A 23,970-nucleotide genomic window follows, 5' to 3' on the forward strand; every position below is an offset into this window, starting at 1 on the left:
AAAAATGCAGGCTAGATGCATGTGATTTATTTAAGAATAATTTGAAGAAAAAGCCATTTTGTGTGTACGTGTGTCCATGCATTTTAAAAAATAACTTCGTTTCTGATAAGGTACATTCTCCCAAGACCTTTGAAGCCCTTGCAAATGGATAAAACTGAGGAACGTCCAGTGATATACTGGGTTAATGGCAAGCAAAGCCGTGCAGTGGATTGGTATCATTTCTGAGAATTTCTCAGCTCGTTTAACCTTAAGATCTTTCACTTTCTTGTGTGTCCGCCATTTTTAATCTGTGTAATTCAGAGACAGAGGAAATAGTATTACTAACAAAGCCAGATATATTGAGTTCTTATAATCTCTGACATCCGTATTATCTCAGAATGCTTGAAACTTCTTCCAGCTTCTTTACCTGTGTGCTTATCCCACTGCTGCCCCCGAGGGCCTTTAGGAATAGGGCTTGGAGGCTGCCACCTGACCTCCATGGAGCCTTTTGCCTGAACACGGCTATGGATGGTGAAGGGCACAGAGGAAAATGTCTTCAGGCTTTCCTCGTGTATATTAGGTGTCAGTTGTGAAGGTTGTTTCATAAACGCTGAGCTGTGACTACTAAGGAAAGTCAAGAATGCAACAAAAACAAACCCAGGATTCTCTTAAACTTAAGTCAGTCCCAGAGAAAATAGGATTGAGTATAGTGTGTTTAATACATACCTGGCTTCTCAGTGAGTTGCTGCATAATTAAAGAAGGTAAATGTAGTTTTGGCCAAAGTATTGGGGGCTTTTTAATAGGCATATTTTGTTGTCATCACAGGCGATGTAGGCAGCTGTCTCTTTAAAAAGCAATGAGAATAAATATGTTTCTTAGTACAGTTGAATAAATTAATGTTATTTTCTTTAGAATGAAGTTTAAAGCTGTAAAGTTTGTGAAGGTCCCTATTATGGATTTTCAGTTTGAAGAGGTGATGAAAATTGGTTTATCTCATTTACTGAATGTCGATTGAATTTTGTGAGAATCAGAGCTGTTACATACTTGCTCCAAGGACGCTAGATTTGATGCTCGAATCTGATGAAGATGCTAATGTGAGCATGCTAATTTTGAAAATCTGGATTAAATGCTTTTAGCTAGCTGTCAAAATCCCATGAAGGAAGATCACCTATTTTCAAACCTTTGTTTAAAGGGGCATAAAATTAACTCACATAGCCAGTTGTTATTTAGTTACAAGCAGATGCATACATTTAAATGAAATTCTGCAATGTTTCACTCTCTTCCCAAAGGTGATAATGTGTTTTCCTCTACTTGTGAAATTGTTGTAATTTCACAGTCTTACTTAGATTTAATTGTGTTTATTAAGATTTGAGACAAATGATTCCAATTTTATTTTGTAGGATCCTCGTTTTTTTCCTTTGTCTTTTAATTTTGTTCGATAGTCAGTAGTATGGAATATGGATGAAACAGTAAAAATAGCAATATGTTGTTAAATTCAACAGTTTAACCCAAAGAACTCAACATGGCAAATAAGCTTTTCTTAGTAGTACATTAGTTTACTTGACGTGTAATTAAAATAGAGCCACGTATTTCTTACTGTAATTACTACTACAAAAAATATACTTTCATAAATTATATTCTATGAGCATTGGGATCCTTTTTTTAATTCTCTATGTAGGCTAAAGATAATAGCATCAGATTATAAAAACTCAGGCTATAAAAGTGACAGAATGCTGTAGGTTGATAACAGAGCAAACCACATCATGAATATTGAAGGATTCTGCAATAAATGTACCTGATGGCATTTATTATTAAAATATTTACTTGTCACTGTAGAAACTGAAGACGTTGGTATATTGCTTCCAGTTATGGTGGAAATAGACAGCACAGCTCATGTATTGCTAGCCAGGAGAGCAGAACGCATCTAAGGGTTGTGTGTTCTTGTGTGATGAAGAGCAAGGGGAAAAAAAAAAGAAAAGAAAATCAAAAATTACCTATTTGATGTGTTTGATCTTGGTGCTTTCTCTGTTCCTCTGTCAATCCTGTGATAAAGAGATTAAAGAGAAGCAACAAAGTAAAAGCAGAATATGGAAAAACAAGTCAAGTGGGATTTAGTCTGGAAGCCAGAGAATGGTAGCTATGGTAGGAAAAGGAATTAACATTTAACCTTCCTTTGTGTACCAGGCTCTGTGCTAAGCATTTAGGCATGTTAGGGATATTATCAAGGAAATTAACATTCCACCTCCACTCGACTCACCCCCCCCAACACACAAACACACGTGTGTGCACACACACACACACATGCAACTACCCCAACACACACGTGTGTGCACACCCACACACATGTATGCAACTACCCCAACACACACACGTGTGTGCACACGCACACACATGCACGCAACTACCTCAACACACACGCACGTGCACACGCACACACATGCATGCATGCACACACACCTTTACTAGTGACATTGATCGTAATAGTCTCGCTGTTTGAGTCTAAAAACAGGTCTGTGTCCTTGAAGAGATATTGATGGTGTGAAATTGCAGAGAACACATGGCCCTTTTGATCAAGCCTATTATTCAGGTTTCATGGATGTTGTAAATTATCCAAAGTTCTTCTGTCTCCTTTCATCTTTGAGTTTTTCGTTGTTGACTTTTTCATTATTTTAACCTTTACAAGGTGAGTATGAGAAAAAGAGGGAAGTATTCTCTAATGTGAGGTTTATGGGTGACATTACCTTCAGCCGTGGGCAGGGGACACTTGAAGTTACCAAAACCAGTGCCTCATCTTTGAATTGCAAACACCATCCACATGCACAACTGAGATCTAGCTAGTGAATATAATTTGGACCCACTACATTAATGTGTTTCTCCTTCTGTGTTTTCCTAAGTCCTGTTTAGAGGATAGGTGTGTTCCTGAGAATTACACTCCACCTCGACCTCACAGAGGTATGAAACACAGGGACAAACACTGTACCTCTTCTGTGTGCCTTAATTTTACTGGCAATTAAAGAGAAAAACTTTATTAAAGATTAATACAAATTAATCTATTAATTAAGATTAAATCTATTTTTAATTAAGATTAATCTATTAATTAAGATTAAAATCTGTTTTGAAACAAGAACAGAAAGCTGGTAGAATACAAAAAGTAAGACATGAATTTTGAAATCTGAGCCCTTCGGCTGTGAGCTTATGGTATGCCCACTCAGGCTAGGCCCCCACTACCCTGGAGGTCTATTTTTTACATTTGTTCTCAAGCTACGTTGGGGCACACCTCTGGAAGCTTGACACCAGGTACATCCAAGTGCATCTTGGAGGAAAGTGGGCAAGGTAGTGCCTGGTGCCAGGCTGCTAATCTTACCTCCCTCTCCATCTGCCACGCACCCCTAGCACGACACTCCCGCTCCTGCAGACACCAAAGAAACAGATTCTCCCTTTCAAAATTGAGCCTGAAAAAGAAAAAAAGAACACACATAATCTCTATTTTTGGAGCTTGATGTGGCAGAAGCAATTTCTCCCAGTGTTGAATAGAAAAATGAGGAATTTCTCCCCCATAATAACCAAATCGAAACAACAGCCATAATGATAATGACACTAGAAGGATCTTATGGGAATGTATTCATTGTACATGTGTTCATTCATGTACTCATTCATTTCTAACAAAAAATAATAATTTGAATGTTGATTCTAAAAACACATGAAAAAATCCAGGTATCTTTTATCCTGTTGCTATCTTAGGGGTTACTATCTATTCTGGCCTCACTTTACTCATTTTATTCCAACAAATATATGTTCAGTGCCTGCTGTGTATACTCACCATTCTCGGTGACAGGGATACAATAAAAAAGACAAAAATCACTGTTTTCTTGGAGCTTATATTCTAGTACAGTGAGAAGACAGGCAATAACTAAGACAAACAAGAAGAGATGAAACATCGAGAAGGTGATAAATGCTACAAAGAAAAAGGAAGAGAAGATGGGAAGTGATGGTGTTGCAATGCAGATAGTGTGGCGTTTGAGTAAAGATGGGCAGGATAGAGAAGCAAGTCATGCAGGTGTCTGGGGGGAGACTGCTTCAGCAGAAGGGACAGCAAATGCAAAGATACTGAATCAAGGGCAAAGAAGAAGAAGTCATAGCTGAATAGAATCCCGAGAACAGGGGAGAATGTACTCAGAACATGAGGTCAGAAATTTCACAGGGAGCCCACGGACCCAAGTCCATTGCCAGGACTTGAGCTTCACTGTGACATGAGAAAACAAATGACCAGAGGAGAGACATGACCTGCCTTGTGTTTTGGTAGGGTCACTCTGGCTGTTGTATTGAGAACAATCGAAAGGGAGCATGGGTAGAAACGACGAGACCAGACAGGAAATTGTTGCCATAATCCATGGGAGAGACTGGAAGTGGGGTCCAAAGTGGTGAGAATGGAGGGGTGAGAAGCAGTTAGACTCTGACTATATTTTGAGATTTGTTGGCAAATTGGTGTGTGTGAGGTGCATGAGAGATAGGGAGGAACGGAGGGAAAAAGGCATCAAGGATTAATAGGAGGTTTTTATCCTGAGCAATTAGAAGAATGGAGTGCTGTTAATTGGGATGTATAAAGATTAGGAAAGAGCTTTGGAAGGTCAGTTTTTCACATGTTATGTTAAACAGTGGATCTTATGATCCTGGAGTTCAAGAAGCATCTCCAGGTTGAAGATTTAAGTTTGGAATTTATCAGCAGATACTTACATCTATGCCATGAGACAAACAAGGTGCCCGCCCCCCAAAAAAATTTAGACATATTTCACATTTTTAGAGACAAGAAGGATAAGTAAAAGGAGGGCCTAGAGAGTTGAGGATGTCCGGGAAGGCAAGTGAAGAAAATAATTTAAGGAAGAAGGTAGTGATTGACTGTGTCCTAAAGTCAAAGCAGAAAAGTGGGGGATTTAGCTACCTAAAGATTGTTTTTGACCTTGATAAGAACAGTTTCTGTGGAGTAGAGGGGCGAGAGCCTGACCAGTGTGGTCTCAGCAAGGAACGGGAAGGAGGGAGACTGGAAATTGCTCTGTGGACAGCTGTTTGAGATTTTGCTTTCAAGGAAAGTTGAGAAATGGGTATGGTATCTGTAGGGGTCCCGAAAAAGTTGTTAAAGCCTTTTTGTTGTTCGTTTTTATTTTTGTTTTGAGTGGGAGAAGGAATAGTGTATTTGTGGACTAACCTTCCTGTGACTCTCTGGGGATAAGATGCCGAAATACTGATGGACATCTGTGCGGACAGGAGTTTTGATCAGGAATAATGGCTGTGTGAAAAGATCGCAGATTATGGGGTCTTTGGGAAATGTTGGTGTTGCGCTGGGTGTCATGAAAATACCAGCATTGCAGAAGGAGAACGGAAGGGTCACCACAAGATGGATAAGGCAGCAGAAGAAGAAGGCGTCCAAATGAAATATTGCCTGTTTGCATTTTGCATAGCGTTTAGGTTACTACAGTCCGTACGATGTCAGTGAAAAATCTTCCACATGCCTTAGAAGTTTAGTCTAGGTGAAACCTTAACAACAGAAAACTTTAAATAGAATTCCTTCTTTCACGTCCATCTCATCTGTGTGGGGAAGGTAATTTGTAATGAGTTTAAGGTCAGGGAGGGGATGCCATTTTCCTGCACCGGACACTTTGGAAATCACATGTCTTCTGTGGAGGGACTAGAACAGTGGTTTAATGTTAATTAATGCATCTCTGTAACCCTGGCTGCTAAGAACTCTGTTACCCAGGAAGATGTTCTGATGAGTCAAGTAATCTAGCTGATAAGTGCCTGCAGTGTGTACAGTTTAAATCAATTGTCGATGTTGAAGCGAGTGTAAGTTGTGGTTGTTGTGGGTGTTGAGGTGAAGAGGGCACGGAGAGTCACTCAGCAGCCAGCACTGATGGAGCCAATGTCTCCTTTTGGGGACCACAGAGTCAGGAACTGAACCTCTTCTTTCCAGGAGTAGAGACTCATTCATTCATTCATCCTCACACCCAGAGTAGACTCCGTGGAGATCATTCCTGTCCTCCACGGGACTGGGAGACAGATTGTGAGACTCGGGGGTTGCTCCAGTTCTTCTCAGCATCATCTCTGGGAAGAATCACATATTGCGTTTTCTGTGTCCAGCATATTCTTTAGGACATAACCTCCTAATGGACAAACCACGTATATTTGACAACAGAGCCTCTCTTTGTACAAGTTTTCTTTTTGGAAAACAGTCACCCTGTGGTCTGAAACCCTGGATGGAAAATTTAAAAAGACTAGATTCTTGTATCAATTACTTTTTAGTCTATCTTTTTGGAAAACAGAAGCTCTGAACTATAGTGTTCTCTCATTTGCTACATAGGTGTGCCATTGTCATTACATATGCTATAAACTTGTTGGATAGGATAGTATGGAAAACAGTAAAGTATCTTGAGGAGGAAGGGTTATATAACAGATATAAGTAATGATTTATGAGTTTTCAGCTTTAAGATTCTGTATTGTGCTTTAGATGCTATTATGTTTTTTATCTTTTTTCCCCAATATTTAAGGCACAGTGCATATAGTAGTAGTTAAGGATGTAGCAAGAGAAGAAGTAAGGTACTAGTCTTAACTTACACACAAGTGTTCATAGAACCAGTATAATAAGCCATTTTGCCTCGCCGATTGGCAATTAAAATAAATGTCACTCAGATGTGTTAGAATTCACCAATACGCAAAACTGAAATTCTAATCATGTCACAAAAAAGTGACAAAAATAACACTTCCAGCACTTTTTAAAAATTGATTTTATTTTCCTTTACAAGATTGAAAGTGTTAAACTCTTCACTCTGACCAGATGATTAGAAAGATGCAGATCTACTGATTATTTTTATACTAGAATAATCTTTCATTATTAATCTATTTAAGCCTCTCAAATCAGTTCATCAGTACTGCCAATTAAAAATAGGAAATGTATGTGCTCAATTTCAAGAATTAAAAATAATGCCTTGGGAGTAGCATTTCTTTCCTGTGGTAAGAGGATTGTTGGATTTTCCAATTAAAGAAGTCTCCATACTGGAAATGAGTAGTCAATTATGAAAATTATTTTTGAATAGTCAATTTGCATATCCCTAATTGTATTCATTTCTTTTGAAAGACTGAACTTGGAATTTATGATGTTTTGATTGATTACGCCTGCATTTGTGTTATTAATACTATTGCTAACAAGGTTCCCCTCTGAATGGGCCTTCGAGTGTCTTTTCTGAATAAATGTTTGAATCACAAGTAGGTTTGCTTTATTTAATGAATGAAAAATAGCTGAAGATTTACTAGCAGTTTTCAGATTTGCACACACTGTTCTTTGTCGGGTTGACAGTAGCATCCCCTTGGTGCTTCCTACACTCACATTTGGACTTCTCCCGAACACCCGATGAGCAGTGTGCGAGGTCTCTCTATGGTGGTGCTGTCTGCTGGCCAAAAATACGGTTTCAGCAGGACTGTCCTCACTGTTTGTACAGCAGTGTTTGTGCAATGAATATTTTATGACATCTTGCCCTTTATGAAAAATGACTTGGAAGTGGACAATTAAATGTTTTTATATTAATGACAAGAAACAGTTCTCATATGAAACAACACTGAGACAAAGATGGAAATAATTTGGTTAAAAGTGCTGATGTGTAGTCTCATTGGACTTGACATTCATTGGACTTAAACCAGTCAACATAGCGTCATGAAGGAAGAGAACCAATTTAAAGGGATGTATCAAAAGGGGATCTCTGTGTGCACAAAGTGAACACATTGTATGGAAATATGCACGCTCATTTGTTGTGATTGTGTCTAAAAGGGCAGCTATGATTATGGATTTCATAATATCTTAGCTCTCTGAGTTTGGAATGTCCTCTTTTACCTTGTAGATCTGTTGTTCAGCTTTTGCATATTCAACTTTTATTTCTGGAAACCGTCTTAAAAAAAATACTGAAGTCCTTTTTGGCATATTGGAAAAGGTGGCGAGGGGAGGGGCAGCCTTTTCCTTCCTTCAAGGGAGTTAGCCAAAATAGGTTATTTCAAGAATAGACAAACCATTAGTGAAGTCCTGCCATGGTCCTTTCAGATGTAATATTGAATTGGGAGTTGTGGTACAGTAACATTCAAGTTACACAGTTTCAGAGGCTGTTTTCCTTAAAATCCAAGAAAGATCACAATCAGCTAGAAAGAGTGTTGTGTGCTATGCATGCCATTCAAAGTAATTAGTGTGGTTGGATTTGTTTGTAGCTGATTGCTGTGTTTGATGAACAAGAACCACTCCACAAGATTGAGAGCCCCAGCGGAAACCCTGCAGGCCGGCAGAGCCCAGATGCCTTTGAGACGGAAGTGGCTGCCCAGTTGGCTGCGTTTAAACCAATTGGTGGGGAAATTGAAGTGACCCCTTCTGCTCTGAAATTAGGTATGTGTATCTTCACTATTATGTTCTTCACTTGCTTGAAATACATCATCTTGCTAATTATGAGTGGCTTCTACAAGATGACTTATCCTCTTAGTATCTTTCTTGAAAAATCTGGTTTGTCTTTAAATTATTTTTACTTAGCTCTTTGTAGCTGTGGACACTCAGACAAGGGGATGCATTTGTTTTGTTTTGTTTTGTTTTGTTTTGTTTTCTCCTTGAATGATGGGTGGATCTGAATCGCGAGGTCTTGAAGTATCCTACAGGACAGGCTAGTCTGTAAGTGATGGGGTTCATCTGTACCCTAGGGGGATCACTTAAAAAGAAACTCTCTGAAAAGTGTCATTTGGTAAAAGCTAATATTTATCAAGGAATTCAGACTAGGAATAAAGGTCACTTTCTGTTTCAACCACCTTCTTTTTCTCCTCAGACTATGTATCTCAGACTTCCAGGAAGACATTTTGAAGTTAGTCTCTTAATTCTAGCCTACTGATTTATTCACACAAGAACAACCCACCCAATAATTTTGTTTAGAATTCCTCATTTTTGTTTTGAAGGCATTGGGGGGGAAATAAACATTCTTCTCAAGTTTCAGTGAATTTACACCTCCAAGATCAATGTCAGTTTTTGGTGATACCTCTCGGAGGTAAATTTAGGTCAGTTTCACAGCATGAAGCTTTTGAAAATCTGCTAACATTTTGGTACTTAGAACAAATTTTCATTCCTATTGAAGGTGTGCATATGTTTTGAGACTGCTCTGAGCACCTGTTAGATAGGTTAATTCTCCAGGTAGAAGAACAGAGGCTTTTACTACTGTGCGAGGGGAATCTTTTTCCCTTGCAAAGCAGAGTGTACGCTTAAAATCACAGAAGTCCTGCAGAGAGCCGGCTTTTTCCCATCTGAAGCCAAGTGTTGACTGGAAAGTTTATTTTACATACCACAATCCTGAATATCCGTATTTGGTACTAATCTTCTGGAAAGCATCTGTGGTGCCGCTTTTATAATAAACCAAGTGGAAATTTATGACCTCTAATCTTCCTGATGTTCCTCTATCCTTTGGAAACCCAGCTAGTGACGCGATGTTCTGGAATGCATGTGGACAGCCCAGGACTCCGTGGCAGCTTCCCCATCCACAGAGGAGGTCTGTGGCAGCAGCAACCTCACCGCCCTATCATTCATTTGCATAATGGATGCCTTTTTATCCATTATGCAAATGGGATGGGAGGGAAATTAGGCAATAAGGGAAGGCGAAAGGAGAAAATTGCTCTCGCTTGTTTTAATATTCTATTTATAAGCAAGCACTGTGTGGTCTTCAAAAGGCTGAACCTTAGAGTAGCCTGTGCTGGGGAATTTGTTTCTGCCTTCCCTTAGGAGCTCTCTAGGTGGGGATGGGTGTGGGGGGGTTGTTTTTCTTAAGCTTTCTCAGCTTCTTTTGTTCAACTGTCTGAGCAACATAATGTTGAAATCAGGAAGAAAAGTAAGCTGAGGTTCTTTTTCTTTGAAAGTGAATTTTCTACTTCTTTAGTACTAATGTTTGGTGAAAGAGAGAGAGAAAAATCTTTATTAGTGGAGACCACATGCCAGGCCCTGAGCTCAAAGCAGTGCAGCAAGTGTTCTTAATCCTTTGCTCATGATAACTCATTTTTTTAGGGAATTTTTAAAAGATTTCATTTATTTCAGACAGAGAGAGAGAGAGAGAGCACACGCTTACATGAATCAGGGGAGGGAGTGGAAGGGTAGAGGCAGAGGGAGAAGCAGGCTCCCTGCTGAGCAGGGAGCCCATGTGGTGCTGGATCCCAGGATCCCAGAATCATTGATTCCAGACTCCGGGATCATGACCTGAGTCGAAGGCAGATGCTTAACAGACTGAGCCACCCAGGCGCTCCATGACAGCTCATTTAAGCCTCAGGGTACTTAGCTGGGTTTTGTTACTCCCCTCATTTAAGAGGTGGGGACACAGTCATGTAGTACTAAGGTAATTTATCCAAAAAGCCTATAGTGTTTTCATGGCAAAGTCAAGATTTGAACCCTTTCTGGCTCCAGTGTCGGGAACCATTTTTTCTTTGCTGCCTCCAATCTGCTGGTAGTAAAAGAGTAAGATGATGGACTTTTGGGGCATACTTTGTGAATATGTATCCAAATCTTGAAAGGGCTTACCTCCCCGGCTTCAGATCCATGTCTCTAGTACTGTGGATGAGGTGATGAGATTAGCTAACCTTCCTCACCAGGTGGTCAGTGTTGCCTCCCAGCCATGGGCTTTGAAGCCCTGGCATCACCTCCACATCTTCCCCTTGCTCGCCGGCCAGCCTTACTTCCTTCCGCCTCACGACCTTTGCAGCTGGCCAGAGCTTGAGCGTCACTCAGACCATCGCGGAGGCTTCAAGCTGACCTCTGTCGTCACAGGGCCTGCTTTCTCCCATTCCAGCTTCTGCCAGAGCTGCCTCGCTAAATCACAAATCTGATTATATAACTCTCTGCGTAACAACTTCCAGTGGCTTCCTCGTGTGCAGAGAGCCACGTCCAAACTCATTAGCAGCCTGATGCAGATGGTTCCTTGGAATTAGCAGGAGGAATCTGGGCAGGGATGAACACTGAAAAAAAACAAACAAAAACCCTTATCCCCCCCTCATGGGTCCAGCAGATTGAGTACTTTTCATTTCTGGAACTTTAAAAGCAAAGAAGAGAAAACATTTGTCAAGTTTCTCAGGGAAAGTAGAGGAAGCAACCCAGCCTGCTTTGGTGTCTGCCTGTTCTGTGTATCTTTCCTTTTGTTGCCTTGGGGAAGGGTATGGTCATAGATGGGGCAGATGTCAACTGAGCATGGAGGGCTATGCCTGGCCGCAGAGGCAGTGCTCAGGGCGGCCGAGGGGATGGGACCAGTCGTGCTCTCAGACCCTGTCTGAGATCCTGCTTAGGTGAAGGGGGTGTGTGGCTAGAGGGAGAGTAGCATTTGTGTCCCAGTGATTCATTTATGCACATTAGCCTGTGCATAAAATGCTAACCACCAGAGCCCCAGCTCTTCACCTCTGCTCCCCACTCCGCTCCCAAGGCCATTGGAAGCAGTTCTAGTTCTGGGGCTCGTCTGCATAGGCTGGTAGAGCAGACACAGGGATTGTCAAATTCTTGAGCCCCATTCAAGAAGATGAGGAATTTAATCATTATCAGCTTACATGTTTATCTCTCTTATCAAGCTACCATTTGACAAATAGGAATCAACACATTTTATGATTAGGTCATATTAATCAACAAAAATTTGTATTGTATTGGTATCTGAAATAAAATTATGCTTGATATCTAGTATAATTTTTCTGTCATTGTCCAACACATGATGATAATTAATAATATTCTGTTAAAAGCCAGCAACATTCCCTGTATGCATACCGAGATTGGCCCCTCTTCTTTTTCTTCCAAGATGAAATACTTATGTACAGAATATGCCAGAAGTTCTTATATATAGGCTCTTCATGACCTACCTACTTCCTCGCTGCCCACCTTTATTACTGGCCACTCCTTCACAGTTACGTTAACCTGTAGGTACCAAGAACCACTTGCCGTTCCCCAAATTTGCTGTCTTTCAGGCCTCTGTGCTTGTAGAGGAACTTTTTCTCTTTGATCCTCCCTTTGCCTCTTTTCTACTTGGTGGAATTTGTATGCACCTTTTAAATTCAAGCTCAAATACGATCGTATTTGTAAAGCCTTGTGTACATCTTGAAGGTAGTACACAAGGTATACAATAAATTTATTTCCCAATACTTCATTCAACAATAATGAGTTACAAAGATGAATTGAAAAAATCTTCTACTGACCTAAAAGGGTTCAGTATATACCCTGTAAGCTAATGGGGTATATATTTTTATTTACAGGAGGAATTTCAAATCAATTGGGAAAGTACATAATTCTAACTTCATTCATCTAAATTATTTCTTACATTTATTTTCCCGATGGATTTTCTTTTTCTTTTTTTAAATATTCTACTTATTTATTTGAAAGAGACAGTGAAAGAGCATGAGCTGGGGGAGGGCAGAAGGAGAGGGAGAAGCAGTCTCCCCTCTCAGCAGGGAGCCCGACAAGAGGCTGGACCCCAGGACCCTGAAAACATGACCCAAGCCAAAGTCAGATGCTTAACCAACTGAGCCACCCAAGTGCCCCCACCACAGTGGATTTTCTAATGTAATGCTAAATGACTAAGTCCTAATGCAGAATGATTTACTAGTTTGGGCTAACACTTTAAGAGTCTGTTTCTGAAATAGGCCAGTGCTTCCTACAATATAACCTAGAGATTGCTACCCTAAAAATATATTTAAAAGAAGAGACATGGTAGAACAAATACTAGGTAGAACAGCACAAAATGATATCCACAGAGTTTACTTGGACTTTAAAATCACCCAGTTCAGGAATTTTCCAAGTCTTCTTTGGAGCCCTATGGTACTTCTGAACATGTTTTGGGATTTCAACAACTATGTGATTATAGTTAATGAGCAAATGACATTCACTGAGCATTTAAGTTTTAGATGTTCTTCTAATTTATTCACATTCACTCTTTGTACAGATAGGATTGGTTAAGCTTTCAGGGTGATAGGGAAAAACTGTACCCTAAGATGGCTGACCAAACCAGCAAGGCAATTCCAGTCTCTTTCTCAAAGCCCTCCCGGGGTCTTCTTTCCTATCCCATTTCCCATAGGCACTGAAAGTACCAAGTATGCAGAAGTAGAAGGGTAGAAATTCCCCTCCCTGCTTGTGCTTGGGGCTCAGACCTTTGGAGAACAACCTCCTCCTTGCCCGCCGGTGTTCCATAAACCTCCGATCCTCCAAAGTCTCTGCGTGGCACTTGGTTCTTCTGCCGGGATCCAGTCCAGGTTCCGTAACAAGGGACAAAAGGAATACAGAAAGCTGGTGAGGAGGCAACAGAGAATCCTAATGCCCTTTAGAAGTCCTACTGTAAAGAAACGCACTTCCACTCAAGAATTCTTAGTACCCCTGATAACAGCTTTTGTAAAATTCTGGTTCTGGAAATTTCCTTAAAATTTCCTAATTAGCAGTTCTCTAGACAATTGACATCATTTTACAAACAAGGAAATGTGTGCTCTGATGTCAAATAAATGGTTGGATAAAGAACAAGAGTCGGACCCTGTACAGCACTCTTTCAACTTCATGACATTTTTGGGATTAATTGAAGATTTCAATTACCATGTCTTTTAATACTGTATGTGATAAAATACCACCTCATATCCTTTTGGAATTGAGATAGAGTGTAAATTAATAAATAGATACTATGAATAGCTATAAGTCAAAAGGTAATAAGGGAATAAAGACCAGAAAATTAGATGGAGAAAATTTCCTTTAAATCCTTCTCTAAGTTTAAAAAAAAAAAAAAAAAGAATTTACTTTCGTCTCCTCAACCCTTGAAGGTTTGCACACACCTGCACGCATTCAAGTGCGTGTGTTGGGGAGTTAAGTGCACCAAAACCAGTATGCTAATGGGATATGGAGGTGATTTTCTTTTCTGTGTTGAGGATACTGTTGTACTCTTTTTGACATTTCAAGTATCTGTACATAGGGCCTTCTGTACATCAGACAAATTAGGACACTAAGTTTGAAATTTGGAAGAGTAAGGGTCTTTTAGCCTACGGTTCAGTAGTTCCTGTGCTGCCTTTAGATCTGTGGTACCTGACCTTCTACTGTTGCGCAGAAGACATCATGAGATCATGGCCCCAAGCCTGGCCCATCCTTGTCCCTTGAGAACCAGTAGAGTGGAGCTGGTCCCAGACCCTACAGTATTTGATCTAGCAGTGTGTCCAGGTAAATCATTTAATCTATATCAGGACCACATCTTTCCAAACAAAAATAAATAAATAAATAAATCAGGACACATTTGTCATTTCCATAGAAATGGGTATTTGAGTTGGGACCATCTGGGTCACTTTGTGATGTGTCATTACCATGTTCCTTGCCCCACAGTGTTCTTGTCTATAAGATACGCCTTGCTTGCCCTAATGGGCTATGACTGATTTAAGAGAATTTCATTCCTACCATGCTGAATCTGAATCGGACTCCGTGCGCCTGCCAATTTCTGCCCCATGGCCCCAGTTAATTAGTAGTTGTATTTTGGATCCTTTGATAATTTTTTTCAGTACTTCCTGACAGAAACTTGCTGTTTTGGGTTCAGGCTTACGTGAGAAAATATTTTCTTTAGTTATAATTATTTTAGCAATGTAATTTGAACAGTGTGTCAGGATAAAACATATTTGGGACTTGGTTGTTGCCAGTGTTGTGATCTATATTACCCAGATATAAAGCAATCTGATTAAAGTTTGGAGTTGAAATAGCATTCGCTTTATTCTCTTCTTGTATGTTAAACTTTGAAGATGAACTTACTTTCTATTTGAAAGTGATTCTTACTTCTGAGACTTGAAAGCTGAAAGGTGCCTCAGACGCTTTATTGTTTCCATGTGTGTTTGTGCTTCAAAACTTAAATGGAAACTATGATTGTGTGTTTGTTATAATGTAATTATTTTCAAAACACTGAGTTCCCTTGTCTTTATTTTCAGTAGTTCTCAGAAAAAAAAAATCATATAGCCATAGATTAGTGTTGGAAATTGTGACCGTTTTCTATCTGATTTTGACTCATTTACTTTATAAGGGAAACATATGGGAACGTTTGTCTGAATTTTCAAGGAAACCAAATCCCTTTATGGCACTGATCTTCAGGAAAAAATAAAGAAGGGGGAAGTTTATTCCTTTAATTAGGCTGCAGTGTGTAAGTAGCTGCTGTGCCCATAATGTGAGTTTAAGTATTGGCATCTGACCCTAGACAAACACAGTCACACCACACACATAGCAGAACTAAAGCTCGGGGCTGGGCCGGGCTTCTGACGGAGCCTTTGAATTTGGACTACAAAGCACACAAGCATGTGCGGGTTCCTCGTTGCTGGAAGCTCTCCGCTGTGGGCTGTGAAACCAGAGTGGAAATCACCAGGCAACTGAGGTCATTCGCTTGGATGAAACCATAAGTCATAATTTGGTCATTGGGTTTCATCTTATTTGTTTCCTGTTGGGGCTGATTATTCAAAAGTTAACAGCTACAGAATAGCTTTTCTTTCTTAAACTTTTTTCTTCCCTGCGAGCCCAGTATTTTCTAACCATGCAGGCTTAGATGAATGATGTTGTAATTAGCTATGGTAACCTTGCCAGGCCATCATCAATCAGTCACAGCCATAGAGTCAACAAAGTGTGTGCATGCTTTCTGGTGCGACAGTGACTAAATCGGGATGAAGGAGGTCACGGCGTTTCTAACCCGTTTCTGGCATCATTCTTCTTTTCCCGATGTTTTGGTTTTTATTTGAGTTTGTTTGCATAGTAGGTGAAAGTTGCCAGGAGTGGCGGGATTCAGATTATATATTGAATATTTTAAAATGTTTTAATACTCCAGAAAGGGCCCGAGGTACTTGGTTGAATGAAAAAATAAAATCAATACCTAAAGACAAGCAACTCCTGAACAAATGCTAAAAGGTAATTACCACACAGGAGTCATTTTTGTTTCTGTTAGTGAAGTACAGATGTGAGTAATAGTTCCAATAAGAATTTTCCAGCATACTTGGCATTACCTTTTCTAAGTAACTGCAGATGAATGGTCCATACAGGCACACTTCATAGACAGGCAATCAGTTTATAACATTTTATAAAAATAACAGTGAGATTTGCTTGAAAATATTCTGTATTCTTATAAATGTCTTTTAAGTGAGATATTATTTGTTATAGAATATTAAACAAGAAAGAAACATTACCATCATCCTAACAGAACTGCTACTTTCATTTTTCTGTTTTCTATCAGGTTTTGCTTTTTATTTTGTCTTAATATTTTTTTTTTTTACTACGTGCTTCCATTCTCCTTTGCGTGCTGTATCCAATGGCTAAATTTAGTACTTAAATTGGTGCTAAGGTGGTTGTACTCTATAGAAAAAAAATACTAAAGGGGATTTGCATTTAACCATTCACCCAGAAATGTCAGATAGCATATAAAAAACAAGCTTTTACTCTTGTTCTTTTCTAGCATAGATTTCTAAGTTGATTATATGTCCTCAAAAAAAGCAAAAAACAAAAAAAATCTGCCGAGTTCACCATCTCCCCTTTGGCCTCTTGCCCATGCTGGACCCACACTGAGACAGAGTCTGCAGATCCTCTCATAAACAAACGGAATGAAAGGTCACCTTCCTACCGCTCACTTGATATTAGACCCCTGGGTTTTCAGGCCTCTCTTGCACACTGCTTTTAATAGTAAATCCAGTGAGGCCATGTTTGCAAAGGCCTACTCCCTGTGTGGTGAAAATATTTTCAGTCATACTGTCATATTCAACTTTTCATAGTTCCTTGGGCCACTGATAAAATCATTTGCTGTTTATTCTTTTAATAAAAGAAGGGGAAGACCACTCCCCAACCCCCCAACACACACACATACATGCATGCACACATACCCATGGTCTCTTCTTACTCCCTTCCCAGCCGCCATCACAACTCCCATCTTCCTTTCTTCTAACCCTTCCTTTCTGGGACAGCCAGACAGCACCAGACAGAATGATCCTCCATTCTCTGGATAGAGGTTCTGCTTTTTAGAGCCTTCTAAGGTTCCATACACCTTTTTCAAAATGCTTTCAAATTATTTACCTGTATTAAACATTCCTAACAATAGGATTCAGATTTTTAAATATATAATTCTTTGTGACTGAAGATTACATTTCTCATAAATTTCTAATCACACCTAATCAAATTATTTATGATAATCATGCTGATTTTCTTTTGCAGCGTGAAATTCAGGAATCTTGCTACAATTCAGAATATGGTAAAGCCTCATTTATACTAACTAACAACTTAAGTGTAAGGTTTTAGCCTTTAAGGTGTGGGGTGTGTGTGTGTGTGTGTGTGTGTGCTCATGCCCACACACTTCCCTCCCCCCTTTTCTACCCATCTGGGGGACTAATTTAATTATTTACACAAGATCCATCTTAAGGACAAGTCACTCAGAGTTGGACACGCTTTTATGACTGGCTCAGGATTTTCTCATTTGCTTTATCTGATAAAGCCATATGATAAATTATGCCCCAATGTACACATATTTGCTTAGTTCCTTGTGCCGTACCTACTTGGAAATTTTGCTATGATCTTGATTCGGCTAAATGAAAGTAAAAGTACTGAAACAGCTTGATCTCTTCATTTTCACATCTCGAGGTGATAAGAAAAGGCGATAGCCTTTGCTTAGCAATTGCCATAAGAAAGCTATCTCTCTTGTGTTTACCCTTTTCAAAATGTTTACCAGATAAAAGAAGACAACTTCCTAGATACGACCACCACAGTCTGTCAATTTATCATTAAAACAATGCATCTATCATATGTTACACACAAAATGGTGCCCATTCTGTTTACTCATGGACCTAATGGGAAAATCTTTATAACTATGAGAAAATACAGGTAACCCTCTAAAAATATCAGAAAAATCTTGATTACTGTTCTATGTAAATATGAGACTCTACATTTGGGACTTTTTTTTTTTTCCTGTGTGTAAAATTAAAGGAAATTATGTGATACTTCTTGCTTATTTTCTTTTTATTTATTTGGAAGGCTTGGCTAGGATTACTTAATGCATGTGTGTGGAATATGGCACGATCAAGGAAAATAAGTTAGAAGACTTCTTGCCTAACCACAAACTATTTAAAAATCATAGCTCTTGTAGTTGGCGTTTTAAGATGATATTAGTTAAAAGAAGCCATTGCCTCAATGTCCATGTTTCTTGAAACTGTTGATAAGAATGGCATTTCCATACCTTTTTGCACTGTTTGTTCTGAAAAATGACATGGATGGCAGCAAGCTGAATAGCTTTGTGTCATCTGGTCCTGCAGAATTGTGATGATCAATTAAGCTCTCCTTCTGTTTTTAAAACAAATAGACTTTCTGCCCCAGAGACCTGAAAGCATGAGGCAAACTTTGTATTTTAGTCACAGTTCAGGAATAATGTCCTTTGACCTCACGACTTGAGTTGGGTGTTACAGTTAACTGCCCTCATGGCCGAGAATTCAGCCTTTGCACAGCTAACATCTGCTCTTTTCTGATGATTGGGCTTAAGAATGTAGTTATGGAAATCAGTCTGTCTGATGTCATTGCTACAGAAGATGGTGGTGTGCCTGTCACTGACTTCAGGTAATCAATAATTATTTATTGCTGGCTCAATAGAGGAGAAGTATTACTCTAGGCTACCAGAGGAATATAAAATAGCATGAGCCATGAACTCATTCCCAAGCAGCTTTCTCATTCCCTAGCAATCTAGTTGACTTAAAATAAATTACTGGGTGAATCTCTTAACTTGGTTAGGTTTCCATTTTTATAATTTACAACTCTGGTTATAATATCACAGAGCATACATTTACACAACCTTATATAGTTGGAGAAGGCCTTACCTGATACGTAGATTTAGATGTGCACAAAGATCTTTGCCGTGTGCCATTAGTCATGCACGATGTCTCCCCAAACTTGGTTAATTGCCTTTTATTTGGGTCTTTGTTTGACAGAGAGGTTTTGGAAATAATAAAACTTCAAGTTTGTGGTTTATATGTGATTCTGCAATTTTTGCTTACTATTTTGGGATAAAACTGTTAGTTTTATCTCCTATTAGGTGGTCAGAAATAACTAGGATGCCACATCTTTCCATCACCACTAACAGTGTCCTGTGCTTCCTAAGGAAGTTCTTCAAGGACCTAATGGGTTGATGGATGAATATTTATCCATCCATCCATCTATCTAACCTTCTTCCCAATGACAGCCCAGTCAAATGTATTCTTTTAATTTTAGATGGTAAAGTTAGAGATCAGGCTTCTACCCTGGTGACTTTCAGTAAATGCACTGTTCAGAAGAATTAATTGTACCCTAGACAGGAGGTAGATGTCAGTGACCCACTCCTTGCTGCTTTTTTCACTGAATGCCATATAAATTACTGACTGGACTCCTAAGGGTGATCGTTTCTTCTCCAAATCTATAAGCTATATCTCAGCCTGACTTATTTATGTGATGCAGAAAGTTAAAGCTCTCTTTTCAGTCCCTCTATTCTTACTCAAAACACCATTCTCCATTTGAGTGTCCAAACTGTCTAAATATGACTGTCTTATATGGGAATTCATCTACCACTGTAGACGGTATTGAGAAGGAGCATCTTGACCCTCTTGGAAGATTTCCTTAGAGAAGTTGAGAGAACAAATTTTGTGTGTTTTCTCCTTTTCAGACCAATTATCACCTTCTTCAAAAACTTACTCAAGAATTAATTTTCTTTAAAAGAACTTCCTTGACTCCCTTATTGCCCTATTTTTAAAAATAACGTTTAACATTTGTTTGGTAGTTGTCATAAGTGTGATATGATAATGTTCTGTCTTTACAAGGTGAAAAGTTATGTGAGGTTAGGCAGAATTCTTGTTTATGATTCATGTCTTCTTAAAAATTGGTTCTCTTCTTAGTATGCAGAATGCAACCTGAATATATTTGACTTTGTTTTTTCTCTAGTATCTTAATGAACATTAATTCCAAAAGGGATAAAGAAGGATATAGATGAAACAGTATGTAAATATATTTACCAAAGTATAGTCTAGAAATTAAGAGCACGAGCATAGGTCAAATATGACTCTCCCCTTTACAACTAGGTGATCTTTGGCAAATTATTTAACCTCAGTATGTCTCAGTTTCTTATGTAAAAAAACCTCTTTCTCTCTCTCCCCCTCTGTGTGTGTGTGTATTCCATTATATATACATATATACACATATATACATACATACACATATAAATGTGTATGTTGCATGTGTGTCTGTATATAAATCATAGGTAATATCAGTAATGACTGAATAGAGTTGTTGGTGAGCATCAAAAGCATTTATGTATCTACATATATAAAACACATATAATAGTGCCTGCCTTGGGGCACCTGGGTGGCTCAGTGGGCTAAGCCTCTGCCTTCGGCTCAGGTCATGATCTCGGGGTCCAGATCAAGCCCCGCATTGTGCTCTTTGCTCTGTGGGGAGCCTGCTTCCCCTTCTCTCTCTGCCTGTCTCTCTGCCTACTTGTGATCTCTCTCTGTCAAATAAATAAATAAAATCTTAAAAAAAAAAAAAGAATAGCGCCTGCCATGTAATAAGTGGTAAGTCACTGTTATTTTTATCGCTAACTTTATTATTGATCATTTGGCAGAAAATTATAAAATCTCCTTGTGTTTATCTAAATAATAATGTTTTGGTCTGGTTTTTTGTTCTCTCTTTTCCCCACTTTTAACCCTTGACTCTGTGTCCTCTCTTTCTCATAAATGTAGACTCTGCTCATCTTATACCTTCTCCTAAGCCATAAAATTAAATTTGTTTTTCCTCTCTTCAGTCTTAAAAGATAAATGGTAAAATGATTTCTTGAAGTTAAAATAATACTCAGGGACATTAATCAAAATAGTATAATTGCGGCAGAGTTTTCATATAATACCTTGGCGCTTGTTTTTAGAGATTTGTAGAAGGGTAATTGCTTTGATTCTTTTTATCTTAATGCAAGTGTTTACTTTCATGTCCTCACCCTGATTCAGCATGTTGTTCATGAGGATTTTCTTTTACAGTCGGTAAGTACATGCCGCTTATGTCTGACAGTAGCTTTACACAAGGGAAGAAGAACTGATTTGTAATGTTGATTCACTCATCCAACTGACCTAGAACACGGCGGCAGTCAGGGTGCCAATAAGTAACAGATGGCATCTCAAAGGTGCATTTGAAGACAGTTTAATAATGGGATTATTTATGAAAGTAAGGCCCTCACGTCCTGAAAAGATTGGGAGAACCCTTATCAGCCCACGCCCAGAAATGGCAAGGGGAGTAAATCCTTACCAGTCTGGTGAGAGCTGTAAATGTGGAAGAGAGGTCCTTAGGGATCACAACCTGTGATCTAAAGTTGCCCAGTGCTGCCACTTTCAAAAAGATGGGGGGGAACGCCGTGGGGGATAAACATCCTAATACCCCTTTGTTCCTATCCTCTGATCTCCAGATGGTCCTTCCTAATGGCCAAACCCAATAGGCAGCAAAAGGGAAACTGGCCAGTGTGATGGACTGAGTTACTGAATGGAAGTCAGCCTCTTGGCAGCCAAAACAGGGCTGAAAAATGGCCTGGATAGCAACATGGAGATCAAGCAGCACAAATATCTAGTCCATGTGTCTCTTAGATGACTTTTTTTTTTTTTTAAATAAGATGCTGGTATAGATCAAAAATGCTTTAAAGTTAACAGGTGATTATATGATTTGCATAGAACTTACCTATTGAAATATAGAAATCAAATAGAAATTAAAATATACTTTTTTTCCCTCAAGATGTTCACAATTCAGTACAACATTTTTCATTCTTTGTTTTTTTTAATTGAGACATAGCATGGGTGATATTTATATATACCATGCACTGAAATCTAAGACCCACCTTTATGTAATATACCTGTCTTGCTGACTATAATTCCACCCCCTTTATAAGTAAAGCAGGAAAGCACATCAGCTTTCAGCTCCCAAAAAGTAGATTAAATATATTTCTTTTGTGTCTCCTCCATCCCAAACTTTCATACAAATGAAAGTTAAAAATAAAGGGAGGGAATAGATTAAGAAAACCACTGGAAATGGGAAGAAGGGGGAATGGAAAGTAAATAGAATCCGATTAATAGATGACTTAGATTTCAGGCTGCCCAAGAGTCAAGTCTTTTTCTTTTGGCATTGAGAGATGGGCTGGGTGCAGGTGGACAGCCTGACTGCCTGCCTGCCTGTTAAAGTGAGACCTGTCAGTGAACATGCTCTAAGAAAACTGAAGCTCCTTGTTATTCTTAAGTAACAGAGTACTTCATACAGAGATACAAGTGGGCAACCACTGCTCACCAGACAGTTAAGGAACAACAAGGTAAAAAATGATGCTAGAGTAGAATTGACAAGACAGCCTTAGAGAAGAACAAAAAACTTGGAGGGAGCTACCTGACCAGCACCAAGATTTATAAAGTTATAGTAATTGATTCGGTGTGGTTTTGGCACAAGGAGAGATGAATGGCATAGAATAAAAATTTCTAGCAATAGACCCTCACAAATAGCCATTTATTTTATGTCAGATTTGACATCGCTGTGCACTGGGGGAGGGATGATGCTGAGCCAATTCAATATTTATATAGAAAAAGTAATAATCTTAACCCCTACCTCACACCTTACACAAAAATCAGTGCAAGACAGATTGTTTTTGCCATTCTTTTATATTTAGATCTACTAACAAACTGTGAAGACAACATGGGGATATGTGCATTACTTTAGAGTTAGGGTTATTTTTAATACAAGACATAAAGAGCTAACCATAGAAAATTTGAGATAAATTGGATCATGTTAAAGAATTCTGTTCACTAAATGATGCCATTAAAATAGTGAAAACAGTTGTGTATTCTGAGAAATAGTTATAATACATATATTTGACAAAAGTCCATGCCCAAAGTATATGAAGAACTCACAGAAATAAGAGAGAAGCTGATAATTTGAAAGAAAAGTAGAATTCTAACAAGGCATTCCATATAAAATAGATATTTGCATGACCAATAAATATATAAAAAAGGGTTCAATTTCATTAATCTTCATGGAAGACACATTAAAACCACATTGCAAAATTGACAACAAAATAATGTAGTATTGGTTTATAACCCAAGATATAAAGTAAATATACATGTGTTCATACTGATACCAATAAATAACTGATTGAATAAATAAAAGTGTTAATGGTGGTGGTGAGGAACAAATCTTCCTTACAGAAGAGTTCAAATAATATATACATATTCCTTCCCACTTAAGTATAAACTGAGGTTAGTGACTCACTTCCAAGTATAGGCTATGGGGGAAAAAAATGTAATGTGTATAGTGGCGAAATCTGACCAGTGCTATCTGAACCAGCTGATCAAGATTACCATCACCAGGGAGAAGTCAGCTGATATATTCCCTATGATGGGATGAGCAGAACGTTTCACCCCAGTAATGTTCTTCCCCGAGGCCCATCTTGAGAAAAGCATTAGACAAACTCAAACTGAGGGCACTCTACAAAATGTCTGACCAGCCCTAGTCGTAATTTCCAAAGTCATGAGCAGTAAGAAAAGACTAAGTAACTGTCCCAGACCAGAGAAGACTTGATGAATTAATACAACATGGTATTCTGGATTGACTCTCAAACAGAAAAGGACCTTAGTGAGAAAACGAAGGAAACCTGAAGGAAGCCTGTAACTTAGTTAATAATCCTGTGTAAATAACTCATTTGTTTTGACATATGCACCATAATTAGGTAAGATGTTAACATGGGAAATATTAGACACTCTACTATCTTTGCAACTTTTTGTAAATTTAAAGTCCAAAATAAAAAGTTGGTTTAAGGGGCGCCTGGGTGGCTCAGTGGGTTAAGCCTCTGCCTTCAGCTCAGGTCATGGTCTCAGGGTCCTGGGATCGAGCCCCACACCGGGCTCTCTGCTCAGCAGGGAGCCTGCCTCCTCCTCTCTCTGTGCCTGCTTCTCTGCCTACTTGTGATCTC

At 38.9% G+C, this 23,970-nt stretch overlaps 1 protein-coding gene across 5 annotated transcripts in view; it reads left to right on the forward strand.

Moving 5' to 3' along the window:
• Positions 1 to 23,970, forward strand: part of PARD3B (par-3 family cell polarity regulator beta) — a 1,059,813-nt gene that overhangs the window by 410,638 nt on the left and 625,205 nt on the right. For all 5 annotated transcript variants that reach the window (XM_047720837.1, XM_047720838.1, XM_047720840.1 and 2 more), the window contains one exon: positions 8,222 to 8,393. In XM_047720837.1, the coding sequence (XP_047576793.1) occupies positions 8,222 to 8,393 (172 nt within the window). The remainder of the gene's footprint in view (positions 1 to 8,221; positions 8,394 to 23,970) is intronic.

The sequence above is a fragment of the Lutra lutra genome, chromosome 3, assembly GCF_902655055.1.
Source record: "Lutra lutra chromosome 3, mLutLut1.2, whole genome shotgun sequence".
Lineage (NCBI taxonomy): Eukaryota > Metazoa > Chordata > Mammalia > Carnivora > Mustelidae > Lutra > Lutra lutra.